The sequence below is a fragment of the Propithecus coquereli genome, unplaced genomic scaffold (genome assembly GCF_000956105.1).
Source record: "Propithecus coquereli isolate 6110/MARCELLA unplaced genomic scaffold, Pcoq_1.0 Scaffold142, whole genome shotgun sequence".
In the NCBI taxonomy this organism is placed as follows: domain Eukaryota; kingdom Metazoa; phylum Chordata; class Mammalia; order Primates; family Indriidae; genus Propithecus; species Propithecus coquereli.
Window position 1 is genome coordinate 2,453,394 of NW_012138525.1, and position 21,235 is coordinate 2,474,628.

Below are 21,235 nucleotides of genomic sequence, written 5' to 3' on the forward strand. Positions count from 1 at the left end.
TGTGCCTAGCCAAAATTTTTTTAAAAAGTTAGCCGGTGTAGTGTAGTGGTGCTACACTACAGTGTTTTATTGAGACTGTCTCAAAAAAACAAACAAAAAACCAAAAATACATCACCACCCCGAAAACCAGCAAACATTTATTTCACAAACATTGTGTCACATATCATGCCACAAATGTGAACTGTAACCTGGGTATTTACTGTGTGTCCAGTATGGGTGCATGTTGGGATTGCGGGGGGCTGGGGGAGATTAGTTAAGGGGACAGAGAAGGAAAAGATGTGACTCCTGTTCTCAGGGCACTCAGATAATCAGATGTGAAAACTCACATACAATTTTCTTTACATTAAACCATTAAAATACACTGCGATGATAGACTGCAGATTTAAAAATGAAAAGTAAAATAATAAAGCTTTTAGATAAACATGGGAAAGTATCTTTTTGACCTTGGAATAGAAAATGATTTCTAAAATAAGACATGAGAAGCACTAATCATAAAGAAAAAACTGATATACTCAACTATATTAAAATTAAGAACTTGTTCAAAAGAAAACAAGAAAAGAATTAACAGGCAATTAATTCACAGTGAGAAAGTATTTGCACTGTGTGTCAGTGTGTGTGTGTGTGTGTGTGTGTGTGTGTGTGTGTGTATGTGTGTTTTCTCAAAAATCAGGAAGAAAAAGCCAGACAGGGCCGGGCGCGGTGGCTCACGCCTGTAATCCTAGCACTCTGGGAGGCCAAGGCGGCCGGATCGTTTGAGCTCAGGAGTTTGAGACCAGCCTGAGCAAGAGCGAGACCCCGTCTCTACGAAAAAAAAAAAACCAAAAAAACAGAAAGAAATTAGCTGGACAACTAAAAAAAAAATATATATATATATAAAAAAAAAAATTAGCTGGGCATGGTGGCGCATGCCTATAATCCCAGCTACTCGGGAGGCTGAGGCAGAAGGATTGCTTGCGCCCAGGAGTTTGAGGTTGCTGTGAGCTAGGCTGATGCCACGGCACTCACGCTAGCCCGGGCAACAAAGCGAGATTCTGTCTCAAAAAAAAAAAAAAGAAAAAGCCAGACAATGCAACAGAAAAATAGTAGACTACAGACATGAACAGACACTGCATAAAATAAATATCCAAATGGCCATATGGAAAAAAGGCTCAATTTTGCTAGTCATTAGGGAAATATAAATTAAAACCACAAAACACAAGAATGAAAGATGAAAAATACCAAGATTGGTGAGGATGTGGAGCCGCTGGAAGTCTCACACACTCCTGGTAAGAAATCTACTAAAGAGGAAAATATGCACAGTCTATGATCCAGCAATTTAACTCCTGGGCATATGCCCCAAAGCAATGTGTGCATATGTTCACTGGAAGATATCAACTAGAATGGTCATAGCAACACTATTCATAATAGCTTTAACCCAGAAACCATGCAAGTGCTCATCAAGAATGGAGTGAATATTTCTAACAGTCACACAATGAATTCCATACAGGAACGACATGGATAAATCTCACAAACATGACATTGAACAAAATGGACAGGTATAAGAATACATACGGTATAATTCCATTTGATAGAAAGTATGAGCAAGCTAAACACATCTATGCTGTTCAAACTCAAGATAGTGGGTACCCTCTGGCAAGGGTGAGTGACCAGAAGGGGACACATGAGGGGGACTCTGCAGTTCTGGTAAATTTCTGTTTCTGGATCTGGGTGCTAGTTACTAAAGTGGGTTGAATTGGTGACAATTCACCAATCTGTACATATATCACATGCATTCCTTTCTATGTGTATCATATGTCAATAAAAATTAAATAAATTGCTCTTATGAGTATAAAAGTATTCAAACCTCACACTTTGGTATTTCCTATCACACAGTCCTAATTTCTATTTCTAAGGTCTGAATTCTAAAATATCAAAACCCATTTTAATATGCATGCATAGGGCAATAAATTAACAAACACAATCATTCTAAGTTGAATTTAAACATACCTGGGGAGAGCCTGACTTTGCCACTGCAGGGGTTATCCTGGGTGATTTCTGTACCATTGAGGGCACTGGGCTTGGACAGCCCTGAGCAGATCGTCCTGCTTGAAGAAGTCAGTTAAAACAGACAGTATTTATTTCCATTATTTCTCCCATCACAAATGCCCTTTCCCCAAATCTAAGGACTATAAGTTATGCATCGTCCCTAGCCCCACTTTTATGATCTTTATTAAAGAGTGATGACCACCAGTTGTGTTAGCCTCTATTTCAAGATAATAAAAAAAAACATATATTAAAATTTCAGAGCCAGGCGTGGTGGCACCTGTCTGTAGTCCCAGCTACTTGGGAGGCTGAGAAGGACTGCTTGAGGCCAGGAGTTCAAGGCTGCAGTATGCTATGCTTACGCCTGTGAATTGATACTGTACTCCAGCCTGGGTGACAGAACGAGACCCTGTCAGTCAATCAATCAATCAATCAATCTCGTAGATGTGAAACCCTTTTATAAAGCAAATAAAATTGGAGGGTCTCTGACATAGGTACGTGTATTTGTGTGCAAGGCCCAGAAGGCTGGCCATTTGGCGCATCCTTATTCCCCAGAAGCTCCAGATGCACTTCTGGAAAGTGGGCAGCAAAGATTAAAAACCACTAGACTAGAACACAAATCCCCATCATCACCTTGTGAGAATTCACAGGGTCTTCAGGACCCTCTTGGAAGCCTCTAAGACAAGATTCTAATGTTGCACATTAGAGTCACCTAGGGAACTTTTTAAAAACAAGCATACCAAAGTCATACCAAGCCTCATCCCCAGGGAGTCTGATTAAAATGCTAGGGAGTGGATCACCCAGTAAGTCTAGTGTGCAACTGGGACTGAGATTCAATAATTTAGGGCCTTCAAACTTTAAGAATTCAACAACGGCAATGGTGGGTAGGGAGATCTGGAAAGAAAGTCAATGTGCATTATGGTTCAAGTTTTCTCCCCTGAACTGTAAAGAGATGTGAAAAGACCAGGACAGTGTTTCTTAACCTCTTGAGTCACAGACAGATGTGACCCAGAGTCTGATGAAAAGACCTGGAAGGTGGTGACTCTGGCAAACTTCCCAAGGCAACCCTTTCCCCCGAACGACAGGTAAGGAGCAAAGATTTCAGGAATTTTACAGCTCGTCTGTTCAATATTTACCAAAATAGAATTATTCCTGACACTCAAAAATCAAATGGCTGCCCAAATATATCTGGCTAGGTATCATCGCTGGCATTCATGAAAATACAGGCATGCTTCAGAGATACTGTGGCTTGGTTCCAGATCACCGCAATAAATAAAGTAAGTATTGCAATAAAGTAAGTCTCATAAAATTTTTGGTTTCCCAGTGCATATAAAAGATATGTTTATACTATAGTCTGTTCAGTGTGCAATAGCATTATGTCTGAAAAAACATACTTATTGTACATTAACTAAAAAATACTTTACTGTTAAAAAATGCTAACAATCATCTCAGCCTACAGTGAGCTACAATCCTTCTGCTGGTGGAGCGTCTTGTCTCTATGTTGATGCTGCTGACGGATGAGGGTGGTGGTTGCTGAAGGTTAGGGTGGCTGTGGTGACTTCTTAAAGTAAGGCAATGAAGTTTGCTGCATTGACTGACTCTTCCTTTCTCAAACGATTTCACTGTAGCACGAGATGCTGTTTGACAGCATTTTACCCACAATAGAACTTCTTTAGAGTCAATGCTCTCTCAAACTCTGCTGCTGCTTTAGAAACTAAGTTTATGTAATATTCTAAATCCTTTGCTGACATTTTAACAATGTTCACAGCATCTTTACCAGGAGTAGATTCCATCTGAAGAAACCACTTTCTTTGCTCTTCCATAAGAAGCAACTCCTCATCTGTTCAAGTTTGATCATGAAATTGCAGCAACTCAGTCCCATCTTCAGGCTCCACTTCTAATTCCAGTTCTCTTGCAATTCCCACCCCATCTGCAGTTACTTCCTCCACTGAAATTTTGAACCCCTTCAGAGTCATCTATGAGGGCTGGAATCAACTTCTTCCAGACTCCTGTTTATGTGTATATTTTGATCTCCTCCTAGGAATCACAAATGTTAATGTCATCTAGAATGGTAAATTCTTTCCAGGTTTTCAATTTACTCTGGTCAGTTCCGTCAGAAGAATTACTATCTATGGCTCCTATAGCCTTACAAAATGTATTTCTTAAATAATAAGACTTGAACATCAAAATTACTCCTCGATCCATAGGCTGCAGAATGGATACTGTGTTAGGAGGCATGAAAACAACATTAATCTCTTTATATAGCTTTCCATCAGACCTCTTGGGTGACCAGGTACACTGGCAATGAGCAGTAATATGTTGAAAGAAATCTTTTGTTCTGAGCAGTAAGTCTCAACAGTGGGCTTAAAATATAAAGTAAATCATGATGTAAACAGATATGCTGTCATTTAGGCTTTGTTGTTCCATGTATAGAGCACAGGTAGAGTAGATTTAGAATTCTTAAGGGCCCTAGGGTTTTTTTTTTTTTTTTGAGACAGAGTCTCACTCTTTTGTCCGGGCTAGAGTGAGTGCCATGGCATCAGCCTAGCTCACAGCAACCTCAAACTCCTGGGCTCAAGCAATCCTTCTGCCTCAGCCTCACTGAGTAGCTGGGACTACAGGCATGCGCCACCATGCCCAGCTAATTTTTTCTATATATTTTTAGTTGTCCGATTAATTTCTTTCTATTTTTAGTAGAGACGGGGTCTCGCTCTTGCTCAGGCTGGTTTCAAATTCCTGAGCTCAAACAATCCGCCCGCCTCGGCCTCCCAGAGTGCTAGGATTACAGGCATGAGCCACCGCGCCTGGCCCCTAGGGTTTTAAGAATGGTAAATGAGCACTGGCCTCAGCTTTAAGTCACCAGCTGCGCTAGCCCCTAAATGAGAGTCAGCCTGTCCTTTGAAGCTTTGAAGCCAGGCACTGACTTCTCCTCTCCAGCTATGAAAGTCCTAGATGGCAACTTTTCCCAACAGAAGGCTGTTTTGTCTACATTGAAAATCTATTAGTACAGCCACCTTCATTAATTACCTTAACCAGATCTTCTGCATAACTTGCTGCTTCACCTTGCACTTTTATTTTATAGAGATGGCTTCTTTCCCTATACCTCATGAACCAGTCTCTGCTAGCTTCAAACTTTCCTTGTGCACCTTCCTCACCTCTCTCAGCCTTCACAGAATTGAAGAGTTAGGGCCTTGCTCTGGATTAGGCTTTGGCTTAAGGGAATTTTGTGGCTGGTGTGATCTATACAGATCACTACAACTTTCTCCATATCAGCAATAAGGCTGTTTCTCTTTCTAATCATGTGTTCACTGGAGTAGCATTTTTAATTTCCTTCAAAAAAATTTCCCTTAAATTCGCAACTTGGGTTTTTGGTGCAAGAGTCCCAGCTTTCAGCCTATCTTAGCTTTAGGCATGCCTTCCGCACTAAACTTAATCATTTCTAGCTTTTAATTTAAAGTGAGACATATTTGACTCTTCCTTTCACTTGAACATTTAGAGGTGACGCAGAGTTATTGACTGGCCTAATTTCAATATTGTTGTGTCTCAGGGAAAAGGGAGGCCTGAGGAAAGGGGAGAGATGAGGAATGGCTGGTTAGTGGAGCAGTGGGAACACACACAACACTTATTGATTAAGTTTGCTATATTATATGGGCATAGTTCATTGTGCTCCAACACAATTACAATCATTACAAAGATCACTGTTCACAGATCACCATAGCAGAAATAATAACGATGAAAAAATCTGAAACACTGCCAAAATGTGACACAGACGTAGTGAGCACATTTTGTTAGAAAAATGGTGTCAAAAGACTTGCTCAGGCCGGGCGCGGTGGCTCACGCCTGTAATCCTAGCACTCTGGGAGGCCGAGGTGGGCGGATTGTTTGAGCTCAGGAGTTCGAAACCAGCCTGAGCAAGAGCGAGACCCCGCCTCTACTAAAAATAGAAAGAAATTAATTGCACAACTAAAAATATATAGAAAAAATTAGCCAGGCATGGTGGCGCATGCCTGTAGTCCCAGCTACTCGGGAGGCTGAGGCAGGAGGATTGCTTGAGCCCAGGAGTTTGAGGTCGCTGTGAGCGAGGATGACGCCACGGCACTCTAGCCTGGGCAACACAGTGAGACTCTGTCTCAAAAAAAAAAAAAAGAAAAAAAAAATTAAGAAAGACCCGGCAAACACCACCTTATCCATGTGAGCAAACGTAACATCACCTATGTCAGGACAAAATGAAATCATGTGACTTGATGCACATCACCTCTGTGGTATTAATGCCCGAAATATTTATCTTGAATCTCATCATGTGGCAACAATCAAATCCAAATTGAGAGATGGTACACAAAACTACTGGCCTGACCTCTTCACAAATGTCAATAAAGTGAAAGACAAAAAAGGCTAAGAACTATTTGAGATTAAATGAGGCAAATGAGACACACACATACACACGTACACAAATGCAATGTGTTATCTCTGATTGGTGGGGAACAGAAACAGCCGTAAAGAACACTATTGGGACAACTGTGGAAAGGTACATATGGACTGTAGATGAGATTGCTGTTAACACATTAACTGCTTTGTGAGCTGTATTTAACTCATAGATGTTGTGAGCCCACAGCCTTGTGAAGCATATGTAACTCACAAGTCTCTTCGCCTTGGGAGGTGTGAGAACTATTTTTCAAGTTGCATATAACTCACACACAGAAAACAATAAAAAATAACAAATTTTTCATTAAATTAGAAAGGATCATTTTGTTTTAGAAGTTTTTATTCTATTTTCGTAATGAAACACTGTGGCCCCAAGGAAAAAAAATTTTTTTCTAGCGTGGCAGTCAATATGTTAAATTTCTCAAGTCTGATAACATATTGTGTGTCTTTGTTTTAGGATATTTACACTGAAGTATTTAGGGATGAAGTGTGTCATGTCTCCAATTAATTCCCAAATGTTTCAGAAAAAACTTTTACATAAAAAAGAAAAATAGAAGTGGTGCAAAACGTTAGCAAGTGCTGAATCTCAGTGAAGGGCACAGCATTCAGTAGTATACAACTTCTGCCATCTGTTAAGTTCAAAAGTAAAAAAGGACAGGCTAGCTACATTTACCCATGGAGTTTTATCATGTACTTCAATTCAACTTGGCTATAGTTATTTCTGGTCATGACCTTTATTTAATAAACTGCTTGCTTACAGTATGACTGTGAAAATACAAACACTGCCACCAGGGGCAATAAGCACAAGAGTTACTGCAGACGCGTTCTCTTCTGCGCATCTTAAAGAACTGCTCCGTAACTGCCTTGCGTGGAGGGCAGGCTCCACACGAAGATAAATGTCCTACAGCAAGACACTTTCTTTGAATCTGTAAGTACACTTCGCTCCATGAGAAATGTCAGAGAGAGGCCTGGCAGCCTCAAAGCCATTGCAAATCTCCCAATTCAGAGTATGAAAATCACAGCACATTAGTGTGAGATACAGGAATCAAGAAAAAAATAATCTTTGTTAGCTAGGATTCTTAACACTGAAAACTGTTAATCCGACAAGGCAGGACTGAGGTCTAAAGTTGTTTGTTTAAAATCATACCTGATGTTGAGGGAGAGACTGAGGACTTCAGGGATGTGGAACTGGATGATGCTGAGACAGGCGTGGGGTGGCTCAGAGGTCCTGAAACAGCTGGCTTGGAGGCGGAAGAAAATGGCAGCATCGAGGGTGTGCTCTGGGAGCTATTAACAGGAGCAGAGGTAGCCATGGCAGTAAACCTGAAAATGGCCAGCCCAAATGCCTCAGAAGAGCCTGCTAGAAGATTCTTTCACACTGGCATGACAATGTCATCAAAGGGTAACATACCATCCATTATTTTTTTGCCTTCAGGAAATATAAACATTCAACTATTTCTTATAAAAGGTGAAAGCTGCAAGGAAACATTTATACTATTGTCTGCTTATTTAGGAATGGATTATTCAACTAAAATATCAAGTAAGTACTTAACATGAAGATGAAGCTAAGTTTATCATGATATAAAATATTTATTTTCTACTCTATCCAGCTGAGTAAAAAAAAAAAAAAAGGAGGGGGGTGATGGGACACTCAATCATGCATAGGGGAGTTTAGTACTTTTCTTTACCAAGGAAATTATTGAGAACTCATTTTGGGGAATAATCACTTTCGCTGGGCAGTGAAAAAGGAAGAGGAAGGCAGGACACTATTTTTAGGATGTTTATGGTCTAAAGGGAATGTAAAGTTACTTCCACCTAAAGAGCAAAAGCCTGTTAGCAATCTAAATGCACAACATTAGATGACTGGTCAGATAAACTGTGGTGCAGTCAACAAAACAGAGCACTATGCAACCATTAGAATGAGGTGGCTGCGTGCCGATCCAATATTAACAGTAACAGTGACACCAGCAGGACCACCACAGCAACAGGTAAGCAGGGGAAGAGCTGGCAGTGTTTACACTCAATTTGGGAGGGGTTAAGATACAAGGGATGGCTTCCCTCTAGAAGCTTGTTCTAGAGAACAAAACAAGGAGATAAAGAAGTAAATAAATGAGCTATGAGTGAGCTACAGGACCTCGACCTAGAGGAAACTGGATACCATGCTAAAGATTTAGATTGTAGTAGAAAAGCAGGGAGAAGCCAACAGGGACTGGTCAAGCAGGGCAGTCACCTACTGTGTTTACAATTTCACAGATCACTTTGGTGGTTGATAGATAACAGTTCAGAGAGAGTCAAGGGTAGGCACAGGAGGGGGAGACTACAAGGGATTCAGTTCCCTTCCAGGATGTATATTCTGGATTGTTTCCTTTTTAAAAATAAGGAATATCTCCTACATTTATAATGTGGAAAAGCAAAACAAGTATTTAAATATAAATGTCTAGAGGTCAAAAAAACTCAACACTAGCTAAGAGATCCTTTTTGACTCTGTCCACTAATGAAATGCAAGCTTCCTACATTGGTTGAATTCTCACTATTTACAAGTATTACTTAGGGTAAAAAATTCTATTTAGTAACTCCACTCACAGTGACTCCAGTTTCAGCAAGTAACATGCAATATTTCTATCTATATAACAGAAGAATCAAACTTTTAAAGTGACTTACTTTTCGCTAAGGTTGACCTTGACTGCAGAGGCAGAGGGTGGGAAGGAGGGCTTCATTGTTAAGTTTGGAGCAGACACACTTGGCACTGGTGTGCTTTCCAGGGTAGGCTTAAAACCCGATGATCCGAAGGAGAATGACGCAGCAGATGGGGCCATGGGTGACACTGCAGGGGTAGGCGCTAGGGAGGCTTTAGAAAGAGGAGCAAAGGAGAAGGTCGATGTACCAGAGCCCAGGGCTGCCTTGGAAGTGTCAGAGCCACTGGAGTATGAAGGGGGTTCCCCAGTGGCGGAAGCAGATGATTTCAAGGATGAAGCGCCAAAGGAGAACACAGCAGGGGCTCCCCCAGCAGGAAGCAAAGAGAAGGTGGCAACAGGAGCAGCAGGTGATGAAGGTGGCAGGGAGGCAGGGGCTGCAGCTGCTGAAGAATCAAGTTTCTGTGGGGCTTGAGAGGAGGTCGGGGTAGTGGGAGTACTTCCTATAATGGAGAAAAAGAAATGAAAAAGTTAACACTGTAACTAGTAGTGATGGCTCCTACAATAGAAAGCAAGTGAAAAGGAGTTTATGGTAGAATGAAGCCAGAAATGATCTCAGTTCAAGAAGCAAAAAAAAAAAAAATGTGGGAATAGAGTTAATGTAAGACTTTTCACATATGGTAAGATGTATGAAACTTACGTCTTGTATAACAAAAGGAAATGGGGAAAGACATTGGACTAATAGGACTTCATGGACATTCAACTAAGTAATATAGAAAAAATACATTTCTCAATGTTACTATGGTCCAGAAAACAGTGAAAAATAAGTCATTCTGCAACATTTCATTAACAACCAGGAAAAATTTTTTTTTTTTTTTTTGAGACAGAGTCTCACTGTGTCGCCCTGGCTAGAGTGCCGTGGCGTCATCCTAGCTCACAGTAACCTCAAACTCCTGGGCTCAAGCGATCCTTCTGCCTCAGCCTAGTAGCTGGGACTACAGGCATGCGCCACTATGCCCGGCTAATTTTTTCTATATATTTTTAGTTGTCCGATTAATTTCTTTCTATTTTTTGGTAGAGACGGGGTCTCGCTCTTGCTCAGGCTGGTCTCGAACTCCTGAGCTCAAACAATCCGCCCGCCTCGGCCTCCCAGAGAGCTAGGATTACAGGGGTGAGCCATTGCGCCCGGCCCTGGAAAAATTTTTAATCCAGACCTCTACCTCGTAATGTTCGCTATAGGCAATTCCAGGTGAATTAAAGATATATATACATATAGAAAAGCACATACATACATACCTCTCAAAACAAAGGAGGCGAAAAGTGAATTGGTGTATGTTAGGTCTCTGAGAGTCTAACAACTCAATAAATTTACAAGTGACAAAAAAAAAAATCACAAAAGAAGGTTAAGATTTGTATAAAAAAATACTTGGACATGATAAAATAGCTAAAAGGTAAATAAACTAAAAAGATCTGTAGCAAATGACAGATGTCTTCTAGTTTTAAAAATGCTCATACAAGTTGACATTAAAAAATTTTAAGACTAATAATTATAAGCTGGGAACCTAATTCACACATAAAAAACATATTCAATCTGTTACCGAAGAAATATAAACTGAAATGAGGAACATTTTTGATTGTCCTCTAAATTATCAAAATTTAAATATGTACAATCCCCTATGTTTGGATAGGTAAAACTAACCTGAAACTCTTTATCACTGGCAGGTAACTGATTTAGCATGGTTTTTTAGAAAGCGTTTTGGCATTATATCTTAATAATCATAAAAAGCAGACTGAGTAGTTCCTCTTCTAAGAATAAAGCCTATAAAAATAATCTAAAAATGAAAAAGACATTTAATACAATCCATGGCCAGGCGCGGTGGCTCACGCCTGTAATCCTAGCACTCTGGGAGGCCGAGGCAGGCGGATTGTTTGAGCTCAGGAGTTCGAGACCAGCCTGAGCAAGAGCGAGACCCCGTCTCTACCAAAAAATAGAAAGAAATTAATCAGACAACTAAAAATATATAGAAAAAAAATTAGCCAGGCATGGTGGCACATGCCTGTAGTCCCAACTACTCGGGAGGCTGAGGCAGTAGGATCACTGGAGCCCAGGAGTTTGAGGTTGCTGTGAGCTAGGCTAATGCCACGACACTCACTCTAGCCTGGGCAACAAAGTGAGACTGTCTCAAATAAAAAATAAAAAAAAAAAAATACAATCCAAATGGTAAAAAAAAAAAGTCAATGGAATATTAAGAAATCACTCTTTTAAATGAATCGCAAAGATCACATAAGAACCTGGAAAATCCTTACAATTTATAACCAGCATACTAATTATGTACACATTATGATTACAACTATGAAGAAAGATGCTTACGAAAAAACAGTGGAAAAAATACTGCAAAAAGGTAGGGTTAAAATTTTTTCTACTTTCCAAACATTCTATAGGGTGAACATATTAATCTTTAAATCAAATAACTAAAAAAGAAAGAAATATTTTTGCATCAATACATTTCCTATTTAAATTAATAGGCCTTGGTTCTTCCAAGTTAGCTGAAATGACAGTTTATCTTTATGGAAAATACTATATCTAAAGCAATGAAATATCTGGGATTCATATTTGAAAATACCACTTTCTGAAAACAAAGACTCAAGTAAATTGTCACTTTAATGAAAGTACATAATGCAAGCAAATATATTCTGTTAGTACTTCTTTTACACAATACATACAGAACCAGTAACAGCTAACTTCTTTAAAGACACAAACATAAAGATGTTATTAATAAACACTTTCATTCATATTAGTAGACCAACAAATACATACTGGACCCTAAAGAAATCACAGGCATTTTTCCACCAAAAATAGAACTGATTATTTGAAAATGGTCACTCTACTACTATTTCTGCTCATTCAGTACGGAATCCTTCGAATTAAGTGTAGAGACGGATGGAACGATTGACGGTTCCCTTTCTACACTTCAGCTCTAAGGATTCTGTACCCATTCTTCTGAACCCATGACCTGGGCTTTAGCTAGACTTGGCCAGCTGACAGGATAGACTTTCTCCCTCTTCAGGGGCTCTCTTCCACTCGCTGGAACGTGACTATTACCTCTGGACCAATCACGGGGGATGAGGTGAGTTTCTCTAGGAAAGGCTAACTGGCCTGTGGTTGTGCTCCGGTGTTTAATGGGCTAGTAGCTAAGTCCCTCACACTGAACTGAACTCAGAAACAAACTTTATCCCACAGGCTCCCAACTTCACATACCACACTGCTTGTTACAGACAGACCATGACATTGGGTATAGGTAGTTCATGGCACTCATGACCACTTAAGTGGGGGGGAAAAAAACTCAAAGAGCACACTTACTATGGATAATGGGATATCTTGATACACCACTGGTATAGTCTATGCAAGCCATCTGATATTGCTTGGGGTTCGCACTGCCAGTGGTAGGGCCCAGGTATCTGAGTGGCTTTGTTTATTAAGCACAACTCACTCTGCATTGGCGAGCAGTTAGAAAATATATCCTAAGTATTGTCAACCTTATCTAAACCAACTAATCAACATACTTCTTAGATATGGATCTGACCATACTAGAAGAAAAAAATATGTTATATACTCACAGAATTCAAAAAGAGAAACATTAGTGAAATTCCAATAAATGAAACAATGCCCTTTTTTAAACTGTTATATTTTCTTTTCACGTGACACAATGTTAGTGTGAAAATGTGAAAAATAGAGATTAAGATTTATATGTGTACATTTCATTTGTCTGAAGAATATGTACCAAAATGTTGACTGTGGCTATTACTTGATGACTGATGAGCTTTAAGTCATTTTGTTTTTCTCCAATAAACATGAATTACTTAAGTAATATTTTCTTTTTCTTTTTTTTTTTTTTTTTTGACACAGAGTCTCGCTTTGTTGCCCGGGCTAGAGTGAGTGCCATGGCGTCAGCCTAGCTCACAGCAACCTCAAACTCCTGGGCTCAAGCAATCCTTACTGCCTCAGCCTCCCAAGTAGCTGGGACTACAGGCATGTGCCACCATGCCCGGCTAATTTTTTCTATATATATTTTTAGTTGTCCAGATCATTTCTTTCTATTTTTTAGTAGAGACGGGGTCTCGCTCTTGCTCAGGCTGGTCTCAAACTCCTGACCTTGAGCGATCCACCCGCCTCGGCCTCCCAGAGTGCTAGGATTACAGGCGTGAGCCACCATGCCCGGCCAATATTTTCAAAAAGGAGGAAAAAAACAAACCTAAAGAAAAATGTAAACCAAAAAAATTAAATCACCATATTCCCACTACCCAGAAATAACCACTATTTAGATTTTAATATCCATCTTTCAAGTACTTTTCTATGTATGTGTTTTTTCTCATAAAAAGGGATCACACAGCATAGAGGGCTTTTTGATGACATATTTCACTTACTCATTGTCAATAAATATGACATTTTTAATAGTTACATGACATTTCACTGTATGAATGTACAATCATTTATTGCACCATTCCCCCATGATTAAACACAATGTCTTCAGGATTCAGACCATGTAATAGGTCTTATAATAGGATATTATTGGTAAATAACCTGATGGAATCCACTTGGCTGACCTTCCTTTTTCTCTAAAGTAATAGCTGAAAAATGAAGCTTGGAGGTGAAAGAAGACAAGTATGTACATATGTGTTCAAAAAAAGATATGTCCATGCCCTCCTGAGATAGACTGGCCTGGTTAAGATAACCACTATGCATCCGTACACCATTCTCGACCTTGGAAATTCTCCTGCGCAAGCCCACGGTACTCCCTGACCAGTAAGACAGGCAGAGGCACGTACCTAGTGACTTGGGTTGTCGCTCTCCTTCTAATGAAAGGCGCTCCGGTGTCTTGATGAGGGACTTAACCCCAGGATTTTGATTGATCATGTAAAATGGACAAAGCACACCATCTGTTGAAAGTAACATGAGAACTGGAGCAGGAGGAAGAGTCTTTTCATCACCTGTTAAAAAAGAAAACAAAGGTGATAAAAGAACCAAGTCGAGTTGAGGGCCTGGGCCCGGAAGGTAAAGACTGTGCTACACGAGAAGAGGGCTTGAGGGACTCATCTCAATAGTAGCTCGGGTCAGTTTGCTCTGATTCAGATCTAAACAGCCTTTCATGCATCGGCTATTTTAAGAGAGCCACTGCTACTATCGGATCACCGCCTTCTTGCTGGGCTCTGGCTGGGAGCTCCATTAGGCCCACAGAGGCTCTGACTCTTCCAAAGGTCCCTCGGTTTTTATGAATGTCTCAGCGTTCAGGAGATAAGTTTGGCATTCCCCTGACCAAGATGGAAGTCTCCAGGAAGTGCTCAGTTTAGTAGAAAATGACAGACTAGACTCCTTGGAAAATACACAGTAGGACATAGAACAAGTCAAACTACTTTATACTTATTCACAGTTGAATCATAAGTACGTATTTTGTCAATTAAGACTTCAAGAGAATCAGAGCAAATGAGCTAATCAGACCGAACACTCCTGCCGGACCAGGGAAAGAACAAGAAACTTAATGGTGACCGATAGGGACGCCTCTCTAAACTGAAGCACCAGAGAGCAAAGACTGCTTCTCCTGTTGCACTTTCACGTTTCGCTGACTATACCATTGCCAAGCTCCCGCAGGGTAGATCTATTCAGAGCACACACCCAGGCCCAATTTGGAAGCCATGGGCTTGAAGTCTCCATTTCCTAATCGTTTCCTTCAAACCAAGTATTGGTGTACAGTACTAGATTAGGGTACTGCTCCTTGGGGAGGTCAATGGACTGGACACAGAAACCAAGCTCAGCCAGATTTCAAAGTATACAGACATGCACATGTGTACACACCCACGTACACACAGTGTGTCTGGCCTTGGGTTCATCACTGAATATCCATTCAAGTTAGTTTAATGCTGTCACAATGTACCCTGTATCACTCTTCAGGTAGAAATGTGCTGCCAGAAGTTAAAAGTACCTAGCAGAGTACTCTGTCACCTACGTAACTGGCTTTTTGATACGCACCATTACTAGAAAGACTATTTCTGCCAGGCATGATGGCTCATGCCTGTAATCCTAGCACTCAGGGAGGCTGAGGCGGGAGGATCGCTTGAGATCAGGAGTTTGAGACCAGCCTCAACAAGAGTGAGACCCCATCTCTACTGAAAAATAGAAAGAAATTGGGCAGGCCACTAAAATAGAAAAAAATTAGTCAGGCATGGTGGTGCATGCCTGTAGTCCCAGCTACTCAGAGGCTGAGGCAGGAGGATCACTTGAGCCCAGGAATTTGAGGTTGCTGTGAGCTAGGCTGATGCCAAAGCATCCTATCCCAGGCAACAGTACGAGATTCTGTTTCCAAAAAAAAAAGAAAAAAGACTATTTCTGCACCAAGCCCCAGGATACACTTACTGATGGCAATTTCCACTTGGTTAGTATAATCTATGGCAACTCCCATGGGCAAGGAGTCATCATTCTTGTCTGTCACCGGCAGTTCGGCTCGACTAGAATCCTCCAATAGCCAAGATTCCCAATTAATCTGGGGGAAAAAAGAGAAGAAAAGGCCAATGTTGGTTAGAGCTTTGCATTGGTTCCTCCTAGCATTATTCAAATAGGAGAGAAGAAGAGAGATGTCTCACTTGGTTTAGATTTATTTATGTGTTGACTGGGAGGCTGTGAAATCTGGAAAAATGGTCTGAAAGCCCCAGCGACCGAGAGATTAATTTTCCAAATCAATCTGTCTGTTCCTGGTATACTGAGCCCCACCTTGTGAATAATCACCATCATGAACACTTTCTGAAGTATCTTCCACTACAACTAGGTAGACCGCTGGCCATGAGGGGCAAATCCAATAGATGCACTAAGCCAGGCAATGTCTGCTCCCAGACATTTGGGATTGTGACCAGGAACTCCAACTGATTTCTACTTGTAGGGAAGCCTATAAAGCTGGCCTGTGCTCACTTGTCCGTAAGACAGAAAGTAACCTTACTCCTTGTTTTCCCAACTCTTGGTACCAGTTCCTCAGACTGGTCAGTCTTCCTGACCCTGGATTCCCTGGGAAACCCCTAAGTCTTTCCAGTAAACTCCTCTTTTGCTTAAGTTTGGGCTTGGATGGGCTCTGTTTCTTCCAACAAATGACTCCTGATTTTTAAAAATCACTAACATTTTGTCTATTTCAGTGCTGACCAGAACTGGGCAGCATGAACCACAGGCAAACAGTGCTCAGTGAGTAACAAAGTGAGAAAAACAAAAGGCTGTTCAGGAAATAGATCGTAATCATACTACAGGGCTTAGCTATGGAATAAATGACATATATTTATACTAACATAAACAAAACTGACTTCAACTTTAAAAAACAATCTACAGGCCAGCTGCGGTGGCTCACGTCTGTTATCCTAGCACTTTGAGAGGCCAAAGTGGGAGAAATGCTTGAGCCCAGGAGTTTGAGGTTGCAGTGAGCTATGACGACACCACTACAATCTAGCCCAGGTAACAGAGCAAATCCCTGTCTCAAAATAAAATAAGAATAAAAATAAAACTAACAATCAATAACAAGTGATAAAGCAGATTCTTTAGAGATAAGATGGTAGCCATTACAAGAAAAGGTTTACAAGTTAAAAGTGGTCCCCTCTAGAAAGCAGGACTGGCGCAGAATAGGGTTGGACAGGGGTGATTCTTTTCATTTATAAATCCTCTACTATTTGATTTTTTCAAGCATGTACATAAATTATTTTGCTAAAAAGTGTATTTTTATTGTGTAAATACATAACATACTTATGCTAATAAGAAATTGTTACCGAAGTCAATCTAAGATAGATAGTTCTAGCGCAGCAAATCAGACTGTTAAACTCCAGTCTCTCATCCAAAAGTGGCCCACCCTAGACACTATGAGATCCATGCCCCTCACAGTGGGGCCATCTTGCCACCCAGAGAGTGACGGATAAATGCTGAATGGTTAAAGAGGCACAAGGTATCTGTGTATGGGATGGGGAAATACTTGTTTCTTATTTACAAGAGTACACCACACACATTTTTAAACTCAAGGCAGAACTTTAAAAAGAAAAATGTTCCCTTTCATTGTGCCATAGTCACTCACTCTGCATAACCTACAAGAGGATGGTGCACCACTACCACCTCAGCCCGCCTCAGCCCTGCAAGGAAGACAATGTGAAAGGAGGCACTTATATGCATAGGTGCTTTTCTCTTTATGGCAGTTTCTCAAAGTCAAACAAAAAATATTTCTGATGAATCACAATTTGGTATGATCTGCATGTTTTCTTCCATAATTGAGGATGGGTTACAGTTAATTGTATAGCAGGGGCAGGTTCATGTGATAGGAAGAAAATGATGGTAAAACAGAGAAGGCAGAAAAGCCTCCTACACATCCAGGTTATACTCCAGTTGGAGGCTGATTACATAGTATGTTTCCACAGATCATGGATGGATCCTAAAAGAACAGAAACGCTCCTTATGACACTGAAGGAATTGCTAAATCTGACACCCGTGTTTCTCCAGTGCAACAGTCAAGCCATTTGGCCCAAGGCATTTTGTCATTTAAGCTTTGCTCTCACCCAGAAACTCATTAAAAAGGATGTGAGCTCATCTAAATCTTAACCACATAGTTAATTCCCCAAAAATCTTCCTTAGGAAAGTATCACATAAAAGTGACAAAAAAGAGAAATTTACCTGATCACTTTGTCGAGCAAGGATACTAACTTCTGTTGAAGCTGCAGAAGCTGCCAGCACTAAATCCCTTAAAGAATAAAACCAGAGACCATTAAATTCAAACACAGCAACAGTTCTAACCTGACTTGGGTCTGTGGTAACATCTGTGAGGATTTCCTCCACCTCCCAACGAGAGGGTAAGGTTTTCTATCTGGTTGAAGAAAGGCGTGAAGATTCTAGATATAAAGCTCAACTTTTTAGTTCCTGTGACAAAACCTTGCCGAATCAGCCTACTGCCTACCTACGTGTTAACAACGGACAGACATCGTAACAGAATCTAGTCAGTTCACGACAAACACACCACTCAAAAGCATAATAATCATGCTAAAGGAATGGAAGTTTTACTTCAAGTAATCTAACTTTCTAAGAGAAATTTTGCTCTCAGAAGGAAACTTTTAATATATTCCTTAAATGTCAACATTTTCAAAAGTCAAATTACTGAGAAAATTGGGATTTTTTAAGATTAACATGTGTTCAATCTAAATAATTCAAGATTGGGGAAAAAGAAGTAGTAAGAAAGACATTATCAAGCATCAGCTAAAAATATGTTCAGAGCATCTCAGTTCCTATTTTCCTCTCTCACAGAGAAGATTTCAAAGTGGAACAAGGTGACTTGGGTGTGACCTGACAGTGGGAGAGGCACCCCCTGCCCAAGCCCTCTGCTCACCATTCCTCCATGTAACTGAGGAAGTAATGATGCTGTCTCTCTGTGCAGCTGCCATAGCAGGGCTCCATAAAGTTCACAAATATCTCTGGGTGCTTTTCCTCTTTTTTCTACAATGAAAAGAGCAAGAAAAAAAAAATCTCACATGCAATTTATCTCTAATCCTATGTAGTTAAGAATCTCAAAAGATAAACCATTTAAGTTTTATGAGAAAACACACTGAAAATCTAAGTCCAAACACACAGACACAATAGCAGTGAGTAGTGCGAAGAGTATAAATGTCACACTGCAGCGAGGTGTGTTCAAACTCTGTTCTGTCATTTTCCGGCTGTGGGATGAGCACACACAGATTTCTCAACCTCCATGATACTCAGTTTTCTCAATTGTACAATGGTCCTGCGAAGCCTGCTTCAGAGGCTATTGTAAATGCAAAATGAAATACCCATAAAGCATCCAGCCCAGTACATGGAACATAAATAGCAGTCAAAAATAAATGTTAGTGTTAATGTTATCCTTAAGAATAAGAAAATTCTAATATCTTGAAATAAAGCATCTCAGTAAACATATTTTTAAAATTCCACTTTAACAGAAACCCAAACAAGTTAAAAACAAGACACCTTTACCACATATCAGACTGGCAAGGACTAAAAGGTACCGCAGCACACTGACACACGTGTTGGGTAGTCCCACTGGTGGTAGAAGTATAAACCAGTACAACTTTTCTAAAAGGTACTTTGGCAATGTTTTCAAAAGCCTATCCAATAAAGCACATATCCCTTGACCTAGGAATTTCATTTCTAGTTATCTATTCCAAAAAATAAACATAATCACATAAAACATATATAAAAGAATGTACCATGGCGTTCTTTAAAACAGGGAAAAACTAAAAGGAATCTGAATATACAATGGTAGAAGACATAAATAAATTGATTTTCCATCCAAACAGTTAAATTCAGATTTTATTTATTGACATAGCAGGATGTTTATAATTTACTAAGTAAGGTTGCAAAACAGAATGTCAACTCCCATTTTTGTTTTATTTAGACATTTATTTAAATGACCTGGAAATTTGTATACTAAAATATCAACAGTTATTTCTGAGTGGTAGGATTAAAACTGATTTTTAAAAAATGGCTTTTTGGGGAGTCTTTTTACTAAGTATTTTTAAATGTTTTTCTGGACTTTGAAAACCAATTCTGATTTGAAAATAAAAATTTTGCCTCAATTGCTTTTTAAGGCCGGGACACACATCTGTAGTCCCAGCTACCTGGGAGGCTGGGGCAAGAGGATTGCTTAAGCCCAGGAGTTTGAGGCTTCAGTGAGCTATGATGAGATGACGCCACTGCACTCTAGCCCCAGGGAGACAGACTCTGTTTCAAAAAAAAAAGCCATTGCAATTTAGTAACACTTTGATGATCTTATACTTAACGTCCTTCCCCTATCTTCACAATGACTCACTCTCTCATGCCATTTGGTTCTCTCCTCAAATGACTTCTCATCAGAGAGGCCTTCCTTGACCACCCAATCTCAATGGCACCCCAGTCCCCATCCATCCCTAACACTGCTGTGTTTTCTCCACCACCCTTATCAGTCCTCAATCCCACACTTAGTATTGACTAGCACATTGATTAGAATGTAAGACCATACAGGCAAGGACTGTGCCTTGGTCACTGCTATGTTCTCAGCTTTAATGAGGACCTAGCACACTGACAGCATTCAATAAATATCTGAACAAATAAATGAAAGAATTTTAAAAATCAAGTTTTTTGGTTTTCTAAAATTTCTTTATGAGGTTAACGAAGACTCACAGTTTACAGCTTAAGCAAAAGCAAGTTTTATCTTTTTTTTTTAACCTCATAACTAAACAGGAGAACATGTTATAAGTGGACACAACCATTTTGGTCCCCGGGCCCATGGTGCAGCACTGAAACCTTACACCTGAAGTTGCATAATCACTGTCAGAGGAACCTGAAACCAAAGCCTCCAACCTTTATTAGAAGACTTTTCTAATTCTCAAAGAACCAAAACATTTCCTTTCACACGCCTACCGGTAGTAGAGCCATCACCACATCTGGAGATGTTTCCAGGGTCCCATCTGCAGCGGCATATACTATTGTGAAGACGTATGTACCAATCCACAGCACGTCCAGAACTGAAAGACACACACCCTAATCAGTAGGTAATAAAAATCACAGCAACCAGATACAGCAAAAAGTATCTCATGTCTGGAAGATCATCACGCAATAACATATAACATACTATGGATAAAAAAATCAAAGTACTATAGCTTTAACAAAGGTCCAAATTTCACTGACTAGATATAACTCACAGGCACAAAGACTCAAAAGTCCAAATTCGGCCGGGCACGGTGGCTCACGCCTGTAATCCTAGCACTCTGGGAGGCAGAGGCGGGCGGATTGTTTGAGCTCAGGAGTTCAAAACCAGCCTGAGCAAGAACAAGACCCCGTCTCTACTAAAAATAGAAAGAAATTAAATGGACAACTAAAAAAAAAAAAAAAAAAATTAGCCGGGCATGGTGGCACATGCCTGTAGTCCCAGCTACTCGGGAGGCTGAGGCAGAAGGATCGCTTGAGCCCAGGAGTTTGAGGTTGCTGTGAGCTAGGATGATGCCACGGCACTCACTCTAGCCTGGGCAAAAGAGTGAGACTCTGTCTCAAAAAAAAAGAAGCCCAAATTCATCCCAAAGTTGTAGTTTTTCTACTAGATTATAATCAAGGCAAATTATGAAGAATTCTAAGAAAAAGTCAGGAT

The 21,235-nt window shown here is 40.2% G+C and overlaps 1 protein-coding gene across 2 annotated transcripts in view; it reads right to left on the reverse strand.

Moving 5' to 3' along the window:
- Positions 1-21,235, reverse strand: part of NUP214 (nucleoporin 214kDa) — a 94,912-nt gene that overhangs the window by 67,638 nt on the left and 6,039 nt on the right. Inside the window, exons 7-14 of one of the 2 annotated variants that reach the window (XM_012639836.1) lie at positions 20,512-20,615; positions 18,467-18,573; positions 17,761-17,827; positions 15,487-15,613; positions 13,905-14,066; positions 9,106-9,580; positions 7,592-7,767; positions 1,987-2,081 (exon numbers count right to left, since the gene is read on the reverse strand). In XM_012639836.1, the coding sequence (XP_012495290.1) occupies positions 1,987-2,081; positions 7,592-7,767; positions 9,106-9,580; positions 13,905-14,066; positions 15,487-15,613; positions 17,761-17,827; positions 18,467-18,573; positions 20,512-20,615 (1,313 nt within the window). Of the gene's footprint in view, positions 1-1,986; positions 2,085-7,591; positions 7,768-9,105; positions 9,581-13,904; positions 14,067-15,486; positions 15,614-17,760; positions 17,828-18,466; positions 18,574-20,511; positions 20,616-21,235 lie in introns of those variants that run through there. The other variant, XM_012639835.1, reaches the window with a different exon arrangement.